Source organism: Monodon monoceros, unplaced genomic scaffold, assembly GCF_005190385.1.
Source record: "Monodon monoceros isolate NGI ecotype Baffin Bay Population unplaced genomic scaffold, NGI_Narwhal_1 Super_Scaffold_21, whole genome shotgun sequence".
NCBI lineage: Eukaryota > Metazoa > Chordata > Mammalia > Artiodactyla > Monodontidae > Monodon > Monodon monoceros.
In genome coordinates, this window is record NW_021703778.1 from 25,111,157 (window position 1) to 25,136,122 (window position 24,966).

At 41.8% G+C, this 24,966-nt stretch overlaps 1 protein-coding gene across 1 annotated transcript; it reads right to left on the reverse strand.

The window, feature by feature from the left end:
• Positions 1–701: 701 nt before the first annotated feature.
• On the reverse strand, positions 702–23,360 carry RBM17 (RNA binding motif protein 17). The gene is made up of 12 exons (XM_029239525.1): positions 23,217–23,360; positions 17,792–17,929; positions 15,168–15,284; positions 12,209–12,375; positions 11,282–11,379; positions 8,443–8,499; positions 7,362–7,503; positions 5,164–5,315; positions 4,029–4,102; positions 3,429–3,527; positions 2,258–2,330; positions 702–2,125 (listed from the first exon to the last, which is right to left on the reverse strand). The coding sequence occupies exons 2-12, from the start codon at positions 17,912–17,914 to the stop codon at positions 2,022–2,024; spliced, it is 1,206 nt and encodes a 401-aa protein (XP_029095358.1). The 5' UTR covers positions 17,915–17,929; positions 23,217–23,360; the 3' UTR covers positions 702–2,021.
• Positions 23,361–24,966: the final 1,606 nt, after the last annotated feature.

Sequence of the window (24,966 nt, forward strand, 5' to 3'; positions counted from 1 at the left end):
CCTTTCTAGTTATATTGTAGCTTCATTAATTTTCAATTTACACTGAAAATTTTCCACTGAAGTTACTTTGAATTTTAGTTAATACTGAAAATTAATTTCAAATGTCTCAAGCACTACATTGCAGATTTTAAATTATTCTAACGTTGGAAATTCACTGCAAGTAATGTACTAAGTGATTACTGCAATCATGGATAATTTAATAATTAGAGAGATTGGGGAGAAAGATATTCACTAAGTTGTACCCATGCTAATAAAAATCAAAGTAGTGCAGTCACTTGCATTTCTGTGGTTGATCATGAGAATGTTGGGAAAATCCACCTAAATGCAAATAAACAATGATGTTATTATAAAGCATAACCATAATAATGCAGGTATCAAAGGGGTTGGAACTTAAACTTTAAAACATCAGGGTTTATACAAATTAAACTAAGCCATCATAATAAATACTTAGCGTGAGCATATTTAGGTACTGGTAAGCCCAAGCCAGGCGCCATCACTGGTATTCCGGAGCTAAGTCCGCAGGTAGACCTGTTCTAGTTTCAGGCTGGCTGTTGATTCTCACATCCTACAAAATTCTGTCCAATTATGTAATTCTTTTACCTTATATTCTTTAACCCAAATTTATTTCAGGGTATGTGCACTTTTATTTCAAAAGCAGAGTCTTAATTCACTTTTACTCAGTAAAATAATACCACAAAAGAGAAAATGTTATTCTTTTATTTATGTTAAATAAAAACATGAGAAAATCCTTTTTTAAAAAGGGTCAGAATATTCCTTATGTCTCCAAACCAAGTCCATGGATGCAAAGAAATGCTGAGTACTTTCCTCCCCCGCAGGGTCACAAGACGCTCTCATGTCATAAAGACCTAAAGAGACAACACAGGCGCACGTCCCGCAGCTGCCGCTTCAGGTAAGTCACATGCAACATTTGGGCAAGCAAGGAACAGAACACAGGCACAAGTATATTCTGGAAACACTTCCTGCTCTGGCCAATGAACCGTAGTGCCAAACATTTTTATCTGTTTTGTTTTGGGCCCTGCTAAATGTTTGAGCCACATACACCACTGCACTTCAATGATACAATTTTTCACAATTCCATAATTATATTAATCGCCAGGACAGTTTAAGTAACTGATGTGGCTGAATTTTATACATTTTAAAATTATGTATGAGAACTAACACTATTGCAAATTTTGCCAGTAGAAATGTGACCCCAGGGAACCACCATTTCCAAAACATAATTGGGCACACATTTACAATGTACCTGCGAGGTTCTGAATTAACCGGTCACTTCTGATCTACGCTAAAGACTAGGCTTGAATATCTGAAAACAAAGGCTATATTCATGATTTCTATACCCAAATACCCCTAAATCCATCACATACTCTATAGTCTGACTTAGCTTAACCGAAAATGATTCATCCCAACAGGTCATGGTAGGCTCACAATTCTTCAACCTTAGTTTAGGTCATAAAGAGTTTTTTCTACGACTGGAGTCAATAAGAAGAATTTCTCTGTTAGAGAAAGCAGAAATTTTCACCTTTGGCAGACTGCCAAGATGATACTTTATTATAGAATTTATGAAGCTACAGTTTAGTAACTTGCAGGTTTTATTAAAATGAATCAAAAAAAAAAAAAAAAAGAAAAGCAAAGGGTAACACAACCCCATATCCCAAAACTTTCTAGATTTTTTTAGTGCAAGAAATGCTGTATCACTGAAGCACTTGAGAATTATCATGAAATCCTAGCAAAAAATGTAATCACCTCAGAAGTGGTAATAAAAAAGAGAAACAACCAGAGAGGCACACAGATCGTTTTTTTGTTTGTTTTTTTTAAAGGATTTTTATACTATATTAAAAAACCACAAAATAAAAAAGGGATCAGTCAACATATATCTTAGAAGTCCTTCCAGAGTCTCTGTACCCACAGCCATGCAGGCTGCCTGTTGCCTTGCTCTCCTCTGCTCAGTCTGTGGCTCGTTGAAGGATCCTTGGAGATGACTCAGGCTCTAGTTCTTACAATCACACTTGTTCTGCCAAATCCAAGACCCTGAATTTATCCAAATTGTAGAAACATGCTTTGACCACCCGTCCACCAAAATACCTCCCATTCAGATCAACAACAGCTAAAAGGCAAACAAAAAGACAGTCAGTTAAGGCAGGTATTCCATCAGACATTACAAGAACATGTTTTAATTACAAAGATTAAGATCACAAATTCAACTTTTTAATTCTTTATAGTTAGCTGTACAACTTACCTTTAATTGCTGATTCAACCCTCTCAAATTCTAAAAATATTCGTACTGCTTCATCATCAGGGGCACCAGGAATCTGGAAAAGAAATGAAAGTATAGTAAGTAAAGATATCATCGGAGATATCACTGAATGTGAGTTTTCTCCCACAAATGATTTTTAACAGAGTAAGTATTCCAACTATCATCATATACAGATAAGCAATGGTCAAATACCAAGGACATAAGTATAACTCATTCACCATCAAAATCTGCTGAAGGTCCGTTTATGACAGGTCTTGTGTTAAGTGCTGGAACACACAGCCAGGCAGGACCTTTGGAGGTCCTATGCCATCTGACACATAAATAATTATGCAGTCAACAGACAGCAAGATGATATGGAGGAGAAGGTGAAGTGAGCAGAAATTAAGGCAAAAAGACCCGTATGCGTTATAACCGTCTTTCATACGAGGCCAAGCTCCCTGGTGGAGCTTTCTAGGCCCCGCTTCCATAGCCCCACTGCCACTGTATAAGTGCGGCTCCTGCTAACCCCCATCACGCCCAACCACTCCATTTTGCAGCCCTCCTCGGTCTCCCAGAAGCCGTGACCCTAGTCTGAACACCCGTTCTCTCCTACCCACTCATTCCAAAGTTTCGCTCACATCTGATACTGTTCACAAAGCCTCCTCTAACTATTTTGTGTGGATCTAATCCTTCTCTCGCCTCCTGTACTTATAAGTCAACATTACAGAGTCTAGCAACTGAATGTTCTCTAATTTCACGTGTTTGTTTTGTGGTTTCTTCAACTGAACGTTATCACCAAGAGCACAGAATGTGTTTCCCCACCCACAAGGCTCTCAATGCAGTACTGGGTATGTGGGAGGCACTAAGAAAACACCTGCCAAATGAATGAGACCAGAGGCACGTCCAAGTCACTAAACTACTGAGCACACTGTCATCAAGTCTAAACCCCAGTCACAAAATGAAATGTTTCTTCACCAAATAAAATTTGAAGTCCTTCTTGTGTTTATGTTTGAAATTGTAATAACTGAGTAAAAGCAGTGTAACTAACCAACATCTGTCACCTTCTATAGTATGACAATATGTTACTTATAGCACACTCTGTCGCTATAGAAAATGTTTTGTAGTCTATCAATTATAACTTGGGTTTATAAACATCAAAAGAAACCCCTCTTACTTCAAATATCACACATTTTCCAACTTTGCCATATTTTTCACACTCTTCCTTGGTTTCAACTTCCAAGTCTTCATCTACCTCTCCTGCACCAACCATGTTCTATAAACAAAAATAAATACATAAATTCCACTGTGAAGTATAATTTACAAATATGTAAAAGAGATGTATAAATAACTTTTTTCCATGATGGCAAACGTTCCTAATCCCAAATGACACGAAGAAAATCTTCATCCCTGAAATACCCCAAAGTTGGTATTAAAAAATATATAAAAAATAAAAGTATATATTAAGCTTCATAAAGAGTTATAAGAGCAACTGTGCAAGCATCAAAATATATAAACCAAGTTGAACTTCTAACAATTTCAAATATTTTAAAGTAATTACCCACTGTAGTCTTAAATATTGTGTTTAGCGAAGAAGCATTAGCGAAAAAGGAATCTAAAAATCAGTCTTATATGGAGTCTATCCAAAAGTGTCATTTTCAGTTTTCTTTAACTGTTCTGTCATCGGGGGGGGGGGGCTGCAAGCGTGCAGGGACAGGTCAAGGTGGAGTGACACAATTCAAAGGGAGCAAACAGGTTTCCTCCTTCTGCGTCTTACCCTTAGTAGGACCACTTTAGTAGGACACTTAAGTATTTCAGTTAATGGATTTGAATCCGACTTCTTGGCTGCATCTGTAAGAAAACATTATCAGACATAGACATGTTACAGCACTGAATCCAAGTTACAATGAATAATTTAATTTCAATAGCAATCCCCACTATCTATGTCCTAGAGCCATCTATAAGCATCCACACAGTCTCTCAGCAAAAATGCAGCCTTATCTGGCTGAGAGCATCACTTTGCTTTGGTATAATTTTTACCATAATTTCTAGAACTTTTTAATATCCCCAATTACCTGCATTTTTGCTCAGCTCGCTTCCTAAAGGGCTCACAGGGCACAGTGATCACAACCCTCAGAGGTGAGTCTTGGCTCAGGCAGTGGCCGAAGGTCCCCAGCCCAGTGTAACAAGCAGTTAACTAGCCAGCTCCTAGCTGACCAATTTCAGACACTTCCACAAAGCCGGGGTGACTGCTGGTTTTCGGTTCTAGCCTGTGAGGCTCACTGCTGCTTCCTAAAGCTGTGCGTCGACAGGGCTCCCAGAAAAGTTCTCTCCCTTCTTTAGGAAAAGGTGTTCAGCTAAGCTGACTCAAAACCACTCAGTTCCACTTAAAATGCTAAGTCATGTTTGACTCATTCCAATACGCCCTCACTACAGAACAGACTGTAACAATCATATGAAAATAAAACACCAAGCAGGCATCACCTACCAGTAGACTGCAAAATAACATTAGTCTCACAGAGCGATCAGTCAGTAAGAAAATTAGGATGAAAGGGCAGAAAAAAGAGCAGAGAACCTTACGGGATGGAGGTGTAGCAGACAGAATCACCGATATATTGTGTATGGCTCTGTCTTGCTATAAAAACATAATCATGGTTTTATCAATTGTAACAAGGCTCTCTGCTAGTAGAAGCAGGCATGACATGATTTTCTGGAGTCCTATTCATTTCTGCCAAAGTCTCTTGTCTTCTTTTTCTTCCATGGGCGTTCCTATCTGTCTGCGTGTTCTGAACTATTTGTAAAAACAGGCCTCAGGATTCAGTTTCCACAACGCAGAGCTGGAATGCATCACAATCAGGATGGCCTGCCTCCACCCTGCTCACCCCCAGGGACCCGCTCAAGGAGAGGCCCACCTTTCTCAGTGGCGTCGCCCACGATGATCTTGCCTCCCCGCTTGCTGGTCTTCTCCACTGACAGCGCTGTGCTCAAGCCCTGCTCGTGCTTCCCGAGACCCTGGCCTTCCCGGAAGCCGTACTTCTGCATGATTTTATGTGCTACTGTGCCACTGTGGGGAGGAAAAAGGGAAAGGTACTTGCACTCAACGTCATCAGTTACAGCATAATTGGATTTTACATCACAGTAATCTCCTTCTGGAAAGAGAAAGTGTGAACTGCACAAGGGCTTCGATGAGGTCACATGTAATTACCAACAGGCCATGAGATGGAAGCCGTGAAATGTTCAGGAGAAAGATAAAAAGTGAACGCTGAAAGCCTGGGCATCCTGAGATTACCCCTGAGATGAGGGGAACACTAGTTCCCCTAGTGAGATTTCCCCAGGGCCTGTTAGAAAACACTAGACTTCCTGTGTGCTCCAGTATCTGCTCTGCTACAGGGCTCATAACCAGTTTATTTTAAAGTGAGCCTGTCAAAAAATAAGTATGGTTTCACATAATGAAGATGATTGCATTTTTCTAAATAGTACAGCAGAGTTTCCAATGACTGACTTCATACGTGAAAGGACACTTAGGGACCATCTATTTCAGAGCTAGAAATGAAGAAACTGAGGCCCAGATGGGCTGGCGAGCTTAAGGCTAACTGAAAGCAAAGCAAGACACCACGTGAGAATTATTTCTGTAGGAGCTAATGGTAGGATTGAAGTGTAATCCACCACTCCGGATTCTTAGTGCACTGCTCTTCCTCTAATCCCATGACAGTTTTCCAACTGCACCGTGAGGAGCCTCATGGGTCTCAAGGGTGCCCCCTACTGACCACTGCTACTGAGGGCTTAAATCACAAAACGCTGCTTCAACCAGAACTGTACCTACAGTATTTCATGTATGTAATTTCCTTAAGTATTTCATTTGAACAAGCTGTTCTCGGGCTAAAAAGACTGAAAACTGATGAACTGTACTACACTGTAACTTCCTTAGGCATAAAGATTTAATTCCTGTTTAAAGGGGATTCAGCAAAAAGTCAATTCTTACCAGCAAAAGGTCAATTTTTTCATTAGAAGAAAAAAACAAACAAAACCACCCCAATGGCTTCATGTCTGTCCCCCTCTAGCATACACTCTAGGGCAGGCTTTCTGCAGTGAGGGAAATGTTCTCCATCTGCACTGCCCAGTATAGTAGCTGCTAGCCTGGTGAGCACTTGAGACTAGTGTGACTAAAGAAATACATGTTAAATTCTATTCACTTTCAATTAATTTAACAGCCACGTGTGGCTAGTAGCTACCACAGAGAGCAGCACAGGTCTAGAAGACGGACACAAGATGAGAAACTCCAAATCCTCCTGCAGTGTGCAAACCCTAAGGTGGAGGATCCACCTCCTCCAGCTCTGACTAGCCCAGCTCCGAGGACGCTAAGGATCAAAGCACGTGCACACAGGCAAGGGCAGACCAGTGTCACTACTACAATCACAGCATTGCCACCAGAGGCAGTCCTTCTAGAGGACACAGAACAAAAAAGGCCTTAGTGCAACACTGCTTCACCTGACAACCCCTCAGAGCACAAGAGGAACAGAGTAAACAACATAAAACACTCTTTTAACCAAAACGCATGCCAAATCCAGTGAGACTTAAAATCCACAAGCCCCACCTGAAAGTCAACCTTAAAACTGATTTTCATACACCAACAAATTTCTAATTATAGTTAGAACGACTGAGAGTTTTTAGACCAAAGGTATAGAACCATGACCTTAAAGCAAAGGTCATTTTATCAAAAAAAAAGACGTCATTCATCTTTTGGACATAGCGTAAGTCAGCTCTAATTCATATGACCTATTTGCAAATGTTATGAAAACAAATATAATGATCACAAACTATTCCTAACTAGAGAATATAATGTTCAGCATCTAAATCTTTCAAAATTTCCATTAGAAAGCTTTATGATTTGTACAAAACGTAACAGTGTCATGCTGGGATACCCTCCATGTGACTTGAACCCTGATCCTCAAGAAGGAGGCTGCGTGACTGAGCGCACTGAGCATCTCCCCATAAACCCAAAAAAGGCCCCATCCCAAAACATGCTGCACCTCCTGGAAGGGCTGACAGTGCCTCCCGTTCGGCCCCGCCCTCCCTGCACCTGCCGAGGTGAGAGCACCCGGACCATTACCCCATGTTGGCGAGGAAGGAGTTGCCGGGGCCAGTCGGGGATCTGGGTCTGTCTTGTTCCTCGTACACTGGGGGAGGGATAGCAGCTTTGGAAGACTGTGAGCGAGGTCTTGAATCCTCTTCATAAGGAAAGTCTCGGGGTACTGTTGGATGAAAATAAAATAGGTTTACCAAACTGTGACAAAACAATTCTGAACTGCACTTGGACCTTCCGTATGTTCCAGGAGATATGATCAACCCCTCTTTTGACTCCCATAGCATCCTGTGTACCTGTCTTAAGACGCTCATCTTACGATCTTATTACCCTGGCAGACGATAAAGGTCTTTGAGGTTAGGGACCATATGCCAGTTCAGTGATCTGTAACCCTAGCTACACCTTAGAATCAACAAGGAAGCTTGTTGATCCAGATGCCTGGGCCCTACTCCCAGAGACTGGTTTCAACTGGGGTTTATGGTTTGTCAGGTATTTTCACACAAAAGGTATTTAACAATTTTTTAATTACCTTCTTTATAAAAAGGTACCATTCATGGTGCAACAGGTATTAAAAAGCACGAGGGATGACTATATGTTCTTGGGGTAGTTTAGGTATGGTCCAACCCAGAGGGCAGGAAGATGAGCTTCATGACTCCTCAAAGTCCAACTCCAATCCCAAATTCTAGAACAGATCACTGGGAGAAGACTGGGCAATCTGAGTAAACGCACACAACCTGTGCACTGACCTAACTCAGGAAGGTGCTGCCACCTTGTGGAGGGTCACAAATTTAACAGCCCCTAGACTACTGAGCACAAAAACTCAGCTACTGTTTTTTACCTAACTCCAAATAACGAAATGTTGGAGAAGACAAAATGAATTATTTTTAAAAACAAACAAAAAAAGCATCTCACAAGAGAAAAACCCACGCCTCAGAGCCTGGTATTAAACTTAAGGGGTGGAAGGGAGCACTTGGCTGAGGGTTAGAGCAAGGACGGGTTTCCAGCCATTTCCCTGCACTCAGGACACCTGGCTGATTCCAGCTAAGACTTCCCACAACTGGGTTAAAGATGTGTATCTGAACAGAGAGGGGAAGAAACAGGTACGTACACTCTTTGTCTTTCTCTACAAGAGAAGTGGGTGGTGCGATGGCAGCTCCGCCCATACCTGCAGAAAACAGAAATTCCACCAATTAAAGGAGGGAAAGCATTTCAGATGCCGGATCCTCAGGAATGTGACACAGGCCACCTGTCACATCACACCACCCTCCAAAGAAAGAAGCAGGAAGGGATGCTACTCCATCCCTCCCACTAACATCTGAAGACTTCAGTATCTGAATCCAGGATCAAAAATACAGAAGTAGGTTATCACTGCTTCCATTTTCCAGATGAGAAAATGATCGCGGGAGAGTGAACAGGCAGGGACAGAATGAAACCCAGCTCCCTGTGAGGCCAGAGCATCCCCCACAAGACAGCACCCTTCTTTCCAGGATGCAGACCACTGGGACTGAACACCTATTTGGAAGCGTCAGTACTTCTGGTTACAATCTGTTTTGTGTTGTCACCATTCCTGCTCATGTTTCCTGGACAGAGAATGGTGGACACGGACAAACCAAAGTAGACTCCATTTTCTTTCAGACAACCAGAGGGAAAGCATGAGCAGAGAACATAAGGAATTTTTCACTAGGGAGAAGTGCTAACATATGTATTATAACCTCATCATCAATGAAACACTCCAAAAAAATCGATACAATGTAAAGAGACCAATTACAAAACCATGCTGCACCACCACACAATGTTTCACAAAAGAAATCCCCCAAAGCCAGTGTATATGCATAATGATTAACAGCCCTAGACTAGAAAAAATACTTACGGAGAAATATGAGCCTTAATAAAACTTCCATGTCTTTTGACATACCTATTATCATTTTTCACCTTGCCACTAAGACCTAAGTGATTATTAACTGATTCTGAAAAGATCAGCTCCAATGAGTTTAGTATGCAAAATTCAGGTTGTTTACTGAAAATCTGCTACTAATCATGTTAAAATATGACCACCAATATGTTAACAGCAGTACACATAACAGATATTAACACCATTACTTCCCTAATATTAGATTATATCGTTCCTGCTAATGTTCCAAAAAAAAAAAAAGTCCTCAGTATAAGAAGGCACACCTCACAAAAAAGGGTAGCTGATTTGTAAGTTGGAAAGATGAAACCAAGAAATATTCAACCTATGTACCAGATTCTAAAACAAGTTAATAATTATCAGGCATTTGCTGATTAGGGAGATAATGAATCTGAAATGTTAACATAGTGCCTGACACACAGAGCACACTCAAATGTTAACTATTCCTCCGCAGAAAAACAACGCAGTGTCTGATAGTGCTCAGCACGCAGTAAGCCTTTTTTCAGTTGAGGTATAAGTGACATGTAATATATTGGTTTCAGGTGTACAACATAATGATTTGGTATTTGTATATATTGTGAGATGATCACAACAAAAAGTCTAGTTAACATCTGTCACCACATAGTTACAAAAATTTTTTCTTGTGTTGAGAACTTTTAGGATCTACTCTCTTAGCCCACTTTCAAATATGCAATTATTTTATCCCCAAAATGTAATGGCCTAAAACAATAAACATTATGTAAAAAAATCCAAAACTCTGCAATTGTTTGTATTATTAACATAGTGACCATGCTGTACATTACAATCTCATGATTCATTTTGTAACTGGAAGTTTGTACCTTTTGACCCTCTTCACCCATTTCTCCCAGCTCCCCACAACCCCTGCCTCTGGTAACCACCAATCTGTTTTCTGTATCTATGAGCTTGGTTCTTTGTTGTTGTGCAGTAAGTATTCTATAAAACTGTGTAACTCATATCTGCATTGAAAGAGTAAGAATTCTAAATTAGTACAGACCCACTCCTTTCCAACTCATTTAGTATTTTAAAGTTTAACCTAGGCCCTGAAAAGCCTTGGCTGTACACTGGGAAGACCAAGCTTGCCAAACTGCTGGTCATAACACAGAGTTCATGTATGTGGAAATACACTCCAGCTTCATGATAACATTCTTCTTAGGTCTCATGGTAAAGGTGACCACATCGCAATGAGGTTTTCAGGTAAAGAAAGATTTTGGTTAGATGCACAATGGACCCGTTTCATACACAACGCTATTCCCACCAGTCCACTATAACAAGGATTATCACAGTTATCTGAGTTGTGTGGTACAAAGTTGTGTGGTGTAAAGGAGGTAATCCATCAGAGTGCTTAGAACAGTGCCTGGTATCTAGGAGACAGGAAGATTTCAATTTCTCATTTAAATCTCAATCTGTCAACCAAAGTGGTGAACTAAATCCAGGAAATCCCAGCAGTCAAACATGATGAAGCTAGATAAGCAGCATTCCATTCTCTCCAGAATGAACACTGCTTAGCTATCTAGTGATCACTAAGAATTTGGCTCTAACACAACTACAATGCTGCTCTTAGAGACCTCTTAGAGGTGGAAGAGGTCTTACGAAGCACCTAGTTCAAATGCTTGTCTCCCTGCTCCCCGTACGACACGGAAAGAAACCAGCGTCCAGGGAAGCTCAGTCATGCGTGTTAGTGGCAAAGGTTCTGGAAATGAGTGCCTTGACTCTCCATTCAGTGCTGTTCTTAACGGAAATGTAGCTGGATACAGAGAACAGGTTGGTCCGACTGTGCTGAGGGTAAAGACGAGAGTGGGCATGTATTTTAAGTTATGCTCCAAGTGTCCAACAAGTAAATGTTTGAAAGACTATATGTGAGAACAATGTAAATTTACACTGTCATGAACATGTGGGTTGCTGAGATTCTGGAGAGAAAATTACCCAAATCAGTGTCAGATGAACCATTTATGAAATTGAATATGAAACGGTGGAACTGCACCATGTTTGAAACATAGTATCTGTGTTCATGCCTTACTTCTCTTCCTCCTCTCTCGCTCATAATCTTCATCTTCATCAGAATCTGGATCTGGTCGCCTGGAAAACCCACTAGCTTCATGTCTGTCTTTACGCCTCCTGTGATAAGAGGAAACAAATGTTCACCACAGATGAACCAATTCAGAGATGTGAACTCAAGGACGTCACCTTGACTTTTTTTTGGGGGGGGGGGGCGGTGGGGCATGCAAACTGGTTAAAGACTAAAGTAGCAAAAGTATGAGAAGTGAGAAAAATCCAGAAGATAAACCGAACAAATTTAAGAGGTATATGAATATAAACAGCAAGAAAAAAGTTTCCTTGATATTTACCTCTTTCAATTTTAAAGCATATCAACAATAGGCAATAGTTAATTAAATAATTTTGATTCTCTAGAACATGCTTTCACTTCATGAAGTGATTCAATAAATAATAATATATTAATATTTTATATAACTATTTAACAATACTCAGTATTTTTAAAAGAAGAAATGCAAATAAATCCTTGTTGCCCATACTTTCAAAAAACATAAAAGATGTATATGAGTTTTTAAAAACTCCATCTGGCTCAAAAACAGCAAAAGTTAAGAATAACATTTTAAATACTTTAAGCAGTTATGACGCTAGCAGAGTCACAGCATAGGAAAAAACCCTATTATTCAACGTCACTTTGTAAGTCATTTCTCCAAGAACTCACCCAAAACGTATACTCTAAGTTTTCTGCAACTGTATATGAAATTTGCTCTGGAGTTTGTTTTCGTGCTGGGATGTAACGACCACACATTGTTAACAACAACCTGACTCCTCCTGACAACTGCTCAGACCAACCAGGAAACTCACTCAGCCTTACAGACAGCACTAAAGTTCATTCACCAACATCTGAACGACCATTTCAAACGTAGAGCACCTCCACATCCGCGCGAGGCCTTACTTTTCTCTCTCTTCTATTTCCTTCTGTCTTTCCAGCTCCCGCTGTCTCTGTCGCTCCTCTCTTTGGCGCTTCACTACTTTCTCATAATCGTTAGGAAACATGGGATCATATTCATCAGCTAGGGGAATCAAAACTTCTCCTGCAGAAAACCCACTGGGAACCGGGTCCTGAAGAAGGGAAAAATGCCAAAGTAAGTATCATCCTCTGTCCTGGAATTTTATTCACAGAATTAAGGTCAAAAAATACGAGGGCTAGGAGGGGCCCTGAAGACCACTTGTCTGCCTCTGCTTTACAGATGAGGGAGCAGATGCCCGAGGAGGTTCAGGGACTTGACGCGGCCACACACCTAGCAGCAGAACATGACAAAGAATTTCACCTCTCAGTTTAGTACTAATTCCATAAACACCCTACAGCACTTTCCTGGAAGTCTTAAACAAGGTGCCACCACCTAAAATTTTAAGCAATAAATTTGATTATTTATAGCAAACACAGAATACTTCTATATATATATATCTGAAAACTTAAAATATGAAACAACTCATGAATAACACATTCTTATAGTCATTTAATAGAATAACTTTAGATTCTGATTACATGGAGACATGACATATTAAAATTAAAAAAAAAAAAAAGTAAAAGGCATCCTCTTGGGCTTTGTGAAATCCTCTGGAATGCACACCCTCCCCAGTCATCTGCATCTCAGGCCTGAGTCTGCACAGGTGGAGGTAACTGCCTTCACATTATCATTCATTTTTTAAGGTCCACTAAGTCAGGTTCAGATGACAACATTTTGCATTTCTCTTCTGTACATTTAGAAACTGGGGCTACTCTTTGAGAGAAAAAGAGGTAGTAGCCTTAACAAAGAAATCGGAAAAACAAAAGGCAGACAGCACACAGTCAACTAGAAACACACAATGAGAAGGGGGCTTTGCCCTAGGCTCGTGGTCTTGATCTCCATGGTTCTCGTAAGCCCTGACCTACTGCGTGGTCTCACGTTCCTAAACCTCCATACTTTCTTCTGTTAGTTTTCCTAGCATGATGCCTCCTTATTGTCTGTAAAAGTAAGATGCCTTCCCTGGTCTCCGCAGATCCCCCAAATGAGCACAGGTCAGTGTCCCCGAGCGTCCACTCTGCACCTCTTTCAGGAGGAGCATGCCCAGCACTGCCAAAGGCAGGAAGGTTGTTTGTAAAAGGTACTTTATACATGAACACAAAACTGGCATGATAAAGAGAGCTTATGCTCATCATCAATGGCTCTAAATCCAACAATTCCTGGATTACACTGTGCAGTTTGATGTTTTTTCATCATAAAACAAACACTTCATGGTTTCCTTACACCTAAAACTCAAAAAACACTTTGATTTGATGAATAAAAGAAATTAGAAAAGTAACTGTAATCACCTCCCAGGCCCTATCACTGGAAATCTTACAAAAATCTATTTAATGCAGGGCTCCCAAAGGGCAGTTATTCATTTGTGTTCACATAAAAGACATTTTAGAAACACAAAAGCGGGCTTCCCTGGTGGCGCAGTGGTTGAGTCTGCCTGCCGATGCAGGGGACATGGGTTCGTGTCCCGGTCCGGGAACATCCCACATGCCGCGTAGCGGCTGGGCCCATGAGCCACGGCTGCTGAGCCTGTGCTCCGCAACGGGAGAGGCCACAACAGTGAGAGGCCCGCGTACCGCAAAAAAAACAACAACAAAAAAACACAAAAGCACACGAACGACATTTCCTTTCAGTTATTAGTAAGATAGGAGAAGCTAACAATGAGCCCCTCGATTTACAGAACACTGCCATCACAAAGTTTCTAACTCGGACACCAGACTGTCAGCATGAAGGTTAATTTTTTGTCATTTCATTATTTGACAGCAAACAACTTTTACTGTATAAACCCTGCTTAAGTTCAACAATGAGCTATCCTTCTCTAAATGCTATAAAGAATAAAGCAGCTTGCTTGATTTTAAAAGCCTGAATGTTAATACCCAATGCTAGGGAGGGTAGGAAAAACCCAAACGCTCACATGTTACAAGTGATACTATTTACTGCTACAACTCTGCCAGAAACAAGCTGGCGCTAAATAAATTGCCCATAAAAGTGACTGATCTCCTAATGTCACCTCAGGAAATCTATCCTAAGAAAATAATTTTAAATGCATAGAAAGCACTCTGCAGAGGTGTTCACTAGAGGTCTACTGGTTCTACAGTTAGGAAATAGGTGTGTAAATCACCATACATATTCACCTGATGGGAATGCTTTACAATTAAAAATTGGCTATGCAGCAAGAAGGAAAATGCTTGCTGATTAAATTTGGGGGTGATATTATAGGTTCTAGAGCCAATATACAATAACAGAAGATGACTAACCAGTTTTTCATTAGATGTAGCAAGAAAAAATTAGGCAAAGAATTTGTGGGAAAAAATGTTGAATGACTAAGAATCCTCAGAAAATTTCCACTGTGGGGTGCCTTTCCCTCTGGACAGACTATCAGCCTTGCAGGAGCAGGACCACTTCCTCTGGTCAAGAAACCCCAAGAGCTTCACAGCAAACCCACACAGGGGAATACTGTGAAGTCAATAAAATGATCATATGGTCCTAGACTTTTTGACACAGATGGCCACTCACAATATATTAAGTGAGAAATGCAAATCAGAGAACAGAAGGTGGAGAAGGCGAAGGATAGAAAGCTATTCCAAAATACAAAGTTTTTAAATTCTGGAGGGTAGGACCAAAGTCATTTATTTTTCTTTTTGCCTACCTCCAGTTTCTGATTTTTCTATAATTAACTACTGTGTTTTAAACAGATGAATGTTTTAAACTTGATAAAACTGAAGTAAACATTAAATTGAAAATGATACTGCCTAGAGTGCAAGGCCTACTGAGGAGGTGTGTTCAGAGTGATGTGTAAAGCGCAGCCTGTGGAAAGCAGGAGGCCCACCCAGCTGGGGGTGGGGAGTGTACCTTGAGGCCCGCCGCCACGTGCGGCGGGGTGTCCACGATCTGCCGCTCGTCTGAAGAGCCACCTCGCTTCAAGTCGATTACTGGGGCAAGGACCGTACTTTGTTTTGTCCTCTGGCTCTAAAATCATCAAAATATAAGAAAAGTGTACTGAGGCTTCAAATTAAAATTCATACTGTTTGTAACAAAGCTTTTTTTGGACTCTGCAACAAACCTTTCAGATATGAGAAAAACAACCTTAACAGCCTTTTAATTCAGTTATTACAATAGCCATATACTAGTTTCTTTAGCCCTTTTTTTTACAACACAAATTTCCTCCATTTTTGTAAAATCTTTACAGAAAGCTTGGTCGCTTTTATTTAAATTTGCATATGAAATAATATAAGAAAAAAGCTCTACATTAGATTCTCCGCATTACACTTCAACTAGTGTGGATCTTTCACAAGGAATGGGTATGTTTTTATATCTTGGGCATACACTTGTGGATTAGTATACCTAACCTGTATATCTCTACTATATTTCGACTTCTGCTTTTCTATTTTATCTTCCATTGAACCGAGACTGCCCACTAATTATGTCCACTTATAGTCTAACTGAGTTTATGTTATTAAGTATGAGAATTGTTCCTAGGAGTCAGTCACTTTACAAAAGAGAAGACTGAGGCCTTCAAGAATAGAATATATGAAATAGCATTATCATTAGAATGTAAAACCTTATTTATACATCTTATGTCCAAAGCAAGAGTTACGAGAAACGAAGATTTAAAAAATTAGACCAACTTAAAAAAAATTAAAGCAAAAAAACAAGACTTGGGCTTCCCTGGTGGCACAGTGGTTAAGAACCCGCCTGCCAATGCAGGGGACACGGGTTCGAGCCCTGGTCTGGGAAGATCCCACATGCCACGGAGCAACTAAACCTGTGCGCCACAACTACTGAGCCTGTGCTCTAGAGCCCACGAGCCACAACTACTGAGCCCGTGTGCCACAACTACTGAAGCCCACACGCCTAGAGCCCATGCTCCGCAACAAGAGAAGCCACTGCAATGAGAAGCCCGCGCACCGCAACAGAGAAGCCCCCGCTCGCCACAACTAGAGAAAGCCCACGTGCATCAAGGAAGACCCAACACAGCCAAAAATAAATTAATTAAAAAAAAAAAAAAAAGACTTGTTTTGTTAAATCTTTTCATGGGGGATGAAAGTTTGTTTTAAAAAGACGGAATTCTATCTCTTTAAAAAGAAATAGTACTGGCATACAAAATTTAAATCTGGTAATGATATATGAAAAAGGCAAAAACTCTAATCGACAGAACTGACAAAACCAATTTAAATTTTAAGACAGTGTTTTCTCTACCTGTGGGTATCCTAATCCTAAAAACCTTTTATAATACTGAGAAATCAAATGTAAACACTTTAATATTAATGATGTATGTAGTGAAGGAAAAAAAAATAATTCCAACTTTAAAAAAATTTATTGTGTGAATTTTCAAACATTAAGGAGAATGACTAATGAACTCATGTCTCTTTAACCTGGCTTTAACAACTACCAACTCGTGGCAAATCTTGTTTCATGTATCCCTGCCTCCCCTGCCAAAGACTGGAGTATTTTAAAGTAAATCCCAGAAATGATATATCATCTTATCAGTAAATATTTCATCTTACTGGTAAATATGTATCTCTAAAACAGTTCTTCTCAACTTCTTTTTTCATTATTGCCTCCTCCTTCAAGGAACCTTTTAATACATTTTCTTCTCCACCTATGAAATTTTAATACCACAGATACACTACACACCTGTTTATGTATTCTGTGTTTATCTGGCCTTTATACATAAGAAGAGCAGGATTTTTTTCACCCCTTAGAACCCATATTTGCCCCATCTGGAGGGGATACAGCCTCCACTGGGGAATCATGTTCTAAAACAACAAGCAAACCATAATACCATTCTCATTCTTAAACGTATTTGATAGGAACATTTTAATATCAAACATCCAGTAGACAATTACGTTTTTTTTTTTTTAATGTTTTACCTGGTGAATGATTTCAAGGATGTTGCCAACGCCCAACACTACACAACAGAAACAAAAACAATTACCCCAGACTACAAACCCTGATACGTTCACAACCAACCCCAGCCTTCAGTAACACACACATCATCACAGCTCAGTCAATACCGCAGAGCTTCGTTCTCAAAGTGCCGCTTCCAAACCACCTACAACAAACAGCAGGACTGCTCCCTAAAAATGCAGACTCCCCAGGCCCCAACCCAGAATCAGGGTTTACCAGAGTATCGGGTGTTATATAGCCTTTTAACCAAATTCTCAATCTTGGACAACCAAGATTGACAACCTGCATACTGAAGTTTGACAACCAGCATCATTGCTGGAAACCAAGAGTATGCTTTTCCTCATTCTGATTCCCTGAAACAGTTCTATTCCCAGGAGAAGCGAAATGACCTTCAACACCTATTCCTCTCCCTCCCCCACCCCAGCCTCTCCCCTTACAAATTGAACCCTACATATTCAACAAACCCTACATATTCAACAAAGAGGCAGAGGAGCAGGTTACTCTTAATCCTTAGGAGGCACCTGCCGGTACATCTCTGCTCTCAAGCTGGGCTTAGCTTCTCTTACCTTTGCCTGAGTGAGAGCTGCCTTCTTCACCTGGAGCTGAGACTGCAGAAGTTTGAAGTTTTTGGACCAGCCTTCCGTTTTTGAGTCACTGGTCTCCACTCCCAGGTCGTCGTACAGGGACATCTTCTCAGTTTAATGCTGAAAGGCAAGAGGAGTAGGGGTTAAAGAATGCAAAAATGTAGTGAAGAGTTCCAAGCTTCCCATGTTAAAATAATGCAGTATCATGGAACTTCAGAGGTAAGAGGTATCTGAAGAGATCACCTGGTCCAGTAACATTCAGTGACAGAAGCCAAGATGCCTGATATCACCAGTCAGCACCCTGACACAATAAAGCTACATCCATGTACTATTTTTAAAATAAACCTCTAGAATGAATTTTCCTATATATAAGATCATGTGGTCAAATAATTCACAAATGAAATCCTTCTGTTCTATAGAATGAGATAAGATGGAAGTTCTACATTCAGGGCATTATTAATTACATATATTCAATTTTTAAAAAACTATTTTGTGTCAACAGCAAAAAGTAGAAGCCTTACAAAAACACCTATTACAAGGCTGATTTAGCACAATTAACTACCGTTTTTTTTTTGGTGGTGGTGGGCCATTATCCTTTTATAAAGAAAAAACCGTAATATATGCCCCCTAATTAAGAGGGAAAAACCAGAAATGACCTCACAGATGTGACAGGAAGGTGGAGGTTTAGATCTTATTAATAACCAGGTTTCCTCATATCCCACCAGTAGAAATCTGTAATTTTTAATGACACTGATTACAAAGACAGAATCAACAATCTACATGTGAATGATCAATATATACTATCCCTGGCAGAACAGAGCAACGCAAGAGGATGACAACAACAAAACCAAGAGTTACCACTTACTAAAAGCCTTATCACACACCAAGAGCAGTCCAGGAGGGAAATGGGGACTTCCAGAGAGACACCTGCCCCAGGTTACAGTGGGAAGACCCATCTCAAACACAGTCAGGAGAACTCCACAGCTCATGCTGGTAAATCCTTACTGCCACCTTTAAAACACCTCAACGTTCTGAAACCCACAAAATGGCTCACTTCTCAAAATAAGAAATCAATCTCTTTCCCACAGATGGAAAGAGGAAAAAAAATTTGATTAAAATCCCTAAACTGCAAAGAAATGCTTAACATGGGTAGTTTCTAACATATGGACACATTCCAAAAGTCTGTCAGTTCCCAGGCTCAGACAGCATTTTGCCACTGAAACTGTGTTATACAAATCCTGTTTTGCCTGCGTCTGAGTCTCAGGAAGAGAAGGTGATATAGACAGGAAGGGAAATACTTAATTTCCCCCCGGGTCACGTCTTGCCCCGGGCAAAACTTCGGTCTGTCTGCTCATTTCTCCACCCTTCTGTGCATGGATTCTAAGACCCCAACACCTTGGCCGACCGGGTTCCACTGTGCTTGGGGCGGGGGTGAGGGTGGATGCTGCCTCCCTCCCTCAGTATAGCTGTTCTGGTCCTGAGCAGAAATCAGCCCCGGTCAACTGCAGTCGCCTTCCACAGCGTCTTCCCTTCTTAATATCTGAACCGCAGACTACCTGAAAGCTCTGTTTTGATTTCTAAATGAAAGGCCCCAAAGCAGCACAGAAGCAGGGTGAATAAAAGCAGAGCCCAGGGTACTGGTGGCTGATTGCTCCAATGAGTCACCTAAAAAAAATCAAGGAATGCCTATACTTTCTCCTCCTCAAGGCTCCTGTGACGACTCACCGGCTCAGGTGACGGCAGCATGGGCAGAGAATTTCCTAGAGAGCACATCCCACCGGGAAATGCTCACTGTCTTCAGTGCCAGACAAAGTGAACTTGGCAACACCTTGTCATGTTAAGCTTGAGACAAGTTCAAGTCACTGAGGCTAAATGGAGGAAAATTAATGACTTCCATTTCTTAACTAAGTATGGCTGAAATTTGACCATGTCTCCAAAGTTTTGTAGGGCATGCCCCCGGGGTCCACTTCAGAACCTACAATTTTAATCCACAGTCAGTGTAAACTCCATGAAAACCTACATCAGTCTGTGGAGGTCACTGCTCTACCCCCGGACTAAGACCAATGTCCACCCCAGAGCTGAACAGGCAGTCAGGCCGACTGCAGAGTTAACACTCCATTTGCAACCCCCTCCCAGGCCATGGCTTCAGAAATTCCTTGCCCACAATGACTGTGGAAAACAACTGCACCAAAAAGTTTTAGAGGCTGTCATGCGCTTTTCTCCCAGCCTACCTCGTATTCAAAACGTATCCTTCCTCTCTAGATAACACATCTTTAAAGTTTCAGTTTAACCTGAAAAACTCAGAGCAACAGCAAAGGAAAACAACGTTGAGTGTCCAGCTTAGTACAGTGGGCCCGAGAATGACGCAGGTTTGAACTGCACAAGTCCACTTACATGCGGCTTTTTTTCCATAGTAAATACTACAGTGCCACACAATCCGTGGTTGGTTGAATCCACGGATGTGGAACCGTGGATACAGAGGGCCAACTGTACAGTTGTATTTGGATTATCGGCTGAGCAGAGGGTGGGTGTCCCTGACCCCTATGTTGCTCAGGGGTCAACTGTGATGTGGTTCTCAAAACACTACTTCAGAAATGACCATGCATCTTTCATCTAACCTAGTTTAATTTTTTGAGACCTCTGCATTCAATTGGTCACCAAACCAAAGCCTAGTAAACAACTATGGGTTCATTTGTTTTATCTTTCTTTAATCTTATAAAAGCAAGGTAAGACTGACACATTCTGGGAAACAAATATAAACAACACATTCTGGGAAATCATAAAGCTAAATTATCAAAATTTGTTTGCAAATCTAACTCCACTTTAATTTTCCCAATATCACTTAATAAGAAATTTGAGAAATTCATTAAAAAAAAGTATTTACAAATAACACTGGTGCCATGGAAACAGAGTACCCAAATGCCCACTGAACTCTGAAGGGAAAAGACCAGCTTATTCACTTCTGCAGCTCCAATTTCTGGCACAGAGAAGGCATTTAATAAACAGTTTTGAAATATTAATAATTAAGTAAATTCTATTTGGCCACATGAATCAGCAGTGAAACTACACAATGCCCACAGGCCCCACGAGAAAGTAAAGAGCAGGCAAAAGGTTCTGGAGGTAGATGGTGGTAATAGTCGCACAATGGTACCATGCTCTTAAAAATGGCAAATTTTTATGTATATTATATTATGTTATGTATATTTTATCACAATAAAAAATTTTTTAAAAAAGAAAAAAAAGAATAGGTAAAAGGGCGGGGAGAAGCAGCAGTGGGGGAGGGGGTGTGAGGTAACAGGCTGCTGGACATATCCCTGCCAAAAGAGTAAACTGATGCAAACATTTTCCCAATTTCACGGTTACAAAATCAAGCAGCGCAGAGGCTCTCTACCTCCAGCAGAGTCCTTCTGGCTAAGAACCCAGTACTTAACAATGTCATCGCTGCTGGTGAGGTTTCACAAGACCACACTTCCTCCGACTCCAGTCTACACTGAAGCTGGCTGTTGACAATTCCACCTGATTCACCTCGCTCTGCAAGCTTTGGAAGTCATTGTGCAGCAAAATCTCATGTTCCTTAAAAGTTCCTTGTTTCTGGTCTCAAAACCTTCGAAAACACACTTTAAATATTAGAAACTGATGTCATCTCACCAGCATCTGCTAGTTTTCTTTAACTCGGAGCTTATAAATCAGATCTCCGCATCCCAGTAAATGCAGAAGAGCTTTCTTCACTTTTCTCCTTCTCACTGATCTTCAAATTCACAGAAGCAGATTAACCACAGCAATGACACACTTCTATGGCCTGCTTCAATTAATTACTATAATGCTACAAGGACCAGTGAATTCACCACCCAAAACAAGAGACAGGATCTGGACAAGAAACCACACTCAATCCACATGGCCCCCATCCCATTCCACCCAAGTGATCTCCCGGGCCCAGGGGTGAGCAGCAACCTGAACCCCATTCTCATTAATTCCATGCTTTCCACTTTATAAAGTTACTTTTGGGAATGCACAATTCTCCAGATTCCTATTTTCCATAAAGGCTCTCTTTATCCGTCACAGAACTCCACGATCAGAACAGCTCAGAGGGCCGACACCTCTGTGACACCTTGTTATATTTCTAACTCACAACCTACTCTCTACTGTAAACTGTACAGCAGACAACACACTTCTTAATAAAGTTCTAAAAATAAAACGCTCTCAGTTTAAGTTACTAATGTAATACCCCATATTCCCTAAATATCCTTACTATAGTCAAAAAGTCTGTGGCATTTACCCCATAAAATTGTGGAAACTGAGTAGCAGCCTTTAAAAACTCCACCTGTTGCAGGGACACACAGTCCTCACCTACATGAAAATGTGCAGAATTTTGCCCTGATCCAGAATATCCTACTTTCCACCCATCTGCCTGCCTCTAGCAGTAAGTGCCTCCCATGTTTCTCCTTTACTGACTTCTCAAAGAACCTTCTTGATCTGACCTGACTACCCCTCTTCACACCTCTGCCTTTCCTGCAGTTTCCAGAATGCACTAAGGTGCCTCACCTCTGGTACCTTTACATTTATTTCCTTCCTCTGCAGGAGACATTTCCCTCATCTTGCACATCTAACAAAACACCCCCAAGACTCAGTTTCAAGCCTCACTCCTTTTTGGAAGGCTTTCCAGACCCCACTCCGGTCAATCGGATCAACCCAGGCGTGGCTTTTTATGCTCGTTTCCCCGGAAACTAAACTCACAGAGCGTGGGGACAGATTCTTATGCATCTTGCATACGCTGTCACTAACACATGGTCTGGGCGTAAAAAGATGCTCAAAAAAAAGAAAAAAAAAAAAAAAAAAAAGCTGGGTGATTGGACATCGAAGCTAAAATACCGCTTTAAAAGGACAAGGACCGAGGTAGTGCCTTAGTCACGTCTTCCTCCACCCGTCCAGATAAACCCCCGTCCCTGAGAGAAGTCCACACCTGATTCCCCGTTCTGCAGCCTAAGAAGGAAGAAGCTTCCTTCCTTTGCAACCCCGGGCACAGGTGACCCAGGCATGCCTACGGGATCCAGAGGCCCAGCAACTTTTCCCAAAACACTACCGACGGTGGGGAGGAAAAGCCGCCCTCGGGTCCAGAAGAGATGTGGACAGACAGACGGGAAAGAAGAATGGAAGACTAGGAATGCGAAGGCCCGGCGACCCGAGGGAAATAAAGGAGCGGCGAGGCGCGAAGGGAGACACGGAGGGTCGGCCGGGGCCGGGCCGCCTGATGCGAAGACACCGGCGGCTCGGGGACGGCCCGGGACACCAGCCTCTAACGGCGCGGCCTAAAGCCGCGGCGTCGCGTCCAGCGCCACCCGGGGAGGCGCACCCGCCCCGGTCCCCGCCTGCCCACCCACCCTTCCGGCCCGCCCAGGGCGCCACTTACCCGGCCCGCCCGGCCGACGCTCCCGGGCCGCGGCGGCGCACAGGGGCCGAGGCGCCGCGGACTCGGCGGGCTGGGCGCTCGGCTTCAGCCCCCGACGGCCGGACCTCTCCGGCGCCAACCCCTACGCAGAGCCCGCGGGGCGCGCGGCGGCGCGGAGTCACGGCGTGTGCGGCCGGGAGAGAGGCGCGTTGCTCCTGCGCCGAGGACGGCCCGCTCTTGCGCGCCCCCTGCCTGCCGGAGGACCGCGCCTGCACGGCCCCCGCGCCCGCACCGCCCCTACGCCCGCGTCCTTCTCTCCCGCCAAAAGGTGTCGCGGTGGCGCAAGGTTGCGACATTTCAGAATCGGGGAAGCCTAGCAGTGACCGCAGATGGGGAGGAGGAGGACTGGTGCAGGGCTGCAAAGGTACACTTCAGAACCATTCATCATTGTGCACAAAGCTGAAGATAAATCACAGTAGGAGAGATGAATGGGGAAACGGCTGCAGAAGAAACGGCCAGGAGCGCTGAATTAAGTGTAGGACTAAAGAAACCATGGATATGAAGTTAGGGTTACACGAAAGACGTACATGTTATAAAGCCTCACAATTTAAGAATGATATGACAAAAGTTGGGAGAAAAGAGAAAATGGGATTCCGTGTGAATATGATTTTCACATCTATATTTGAAACCATATACAACCCCTGTGTCCCTGTCCTTTGAAGTAAAAGGCTTTTGCTTTAGTCTCCCAGGCTCCCCTGAGTCTCAGAAGGCTGGCTCAAGAGATAATGATTAGGAATGTGAAGATGTAGAAATAAAGAATAGCTATTGGGTCAGAAAACAGGTAACAATTTAGACTATAAATCCGCCACAGAGCGGAATCACCAACTCCCAGTTCCCTGAAAGAAAAAGGTCTGACACACATTCCTAAGTTGTTTTACAGGAAGCAGACCTCCACCAGATGGAAACTTCTGACTGCAAGCACTTAGACCTTGAAACTGGAAGGTTGATAATGCTGGAAACTTCCCCCTGATTCCAACCAATCCGAGAATTGTGCACAAGCTGATCAGGTACCCTGCAGCCCCCTCCCTCACACTATCTTTAAAACCCCTTCCCTGAAAGCCATCAGAGAATTCGGGTCTTTTGAGCATGAGCTGCTAGTTCTCCTTGCTTGGTGCCCTGCAGTAAATGCTGTACTTTCCTTCACCACAACTTGGTACAGTAGATTGGCTTTACTGCACGTGGGCAAGTGGACCCAAGTTTGGTTTGGTAAAATATTTGAGGGTAAAAACATTTCAAGCTAATAAATCAAATAGTCAGCATTTAAATTTACATCTTAGTACAAAGGAACATATGAAGAAAGAATATAATTAACTAAAATCTGGTGATAAAGAAAAGGGAGGAAAAGGGACAAAAGAGAGAAATATCATAGTGAGTCAGTAGACAATCTAAAGAAATAGATGGTTAAGGACATCATGTAACATTCTAATTATCATTAACCCAGAACTAAAATATAAACCTTTCAAATTTTCAAAACACAGGCACATGACTACAGCAAATCAAACAAAATCACTCATATTTGAAATATTTGAAAAAGTTGCAAAACAGAAACCATCACAAAACAACATGACAGAACTAAGACCACACATCTTATGGGAATAAACGTAAATGAGTCAAACTTACCTACTTAAAAAAATGCAACTTCAGACTGGAGCACAAACCATAACACAACTGTATGCTGTATACAAGAAAATGCATAAAATAGAGTGATTCT

Bases quoted from the DNA above. Each gene is read 5' to 3' on its own strand.
- RBM17 (XM_029239525.1), bottom strand. From the start codon at position 17,914: ATGTCCCTGTACGACGACCTGGGAGTGGAGACCAGTGACTCAAAAACG. The intron at 4,103-5,163 runs GTGGGCCTCTCC...GTTTTCTTACAG, and splicing joins GGGCGACGCCACTGAGAAAG to ATGCAGCCAAGAAGTCGGAT. The intron at 2,331-3,428 runs GTAAGAGGGGTT...TTTCTTTTCCAG, and splicing joins GAAAATGTGTGATATTTGAA to ATTCCTGGTGCCCCTGATGA.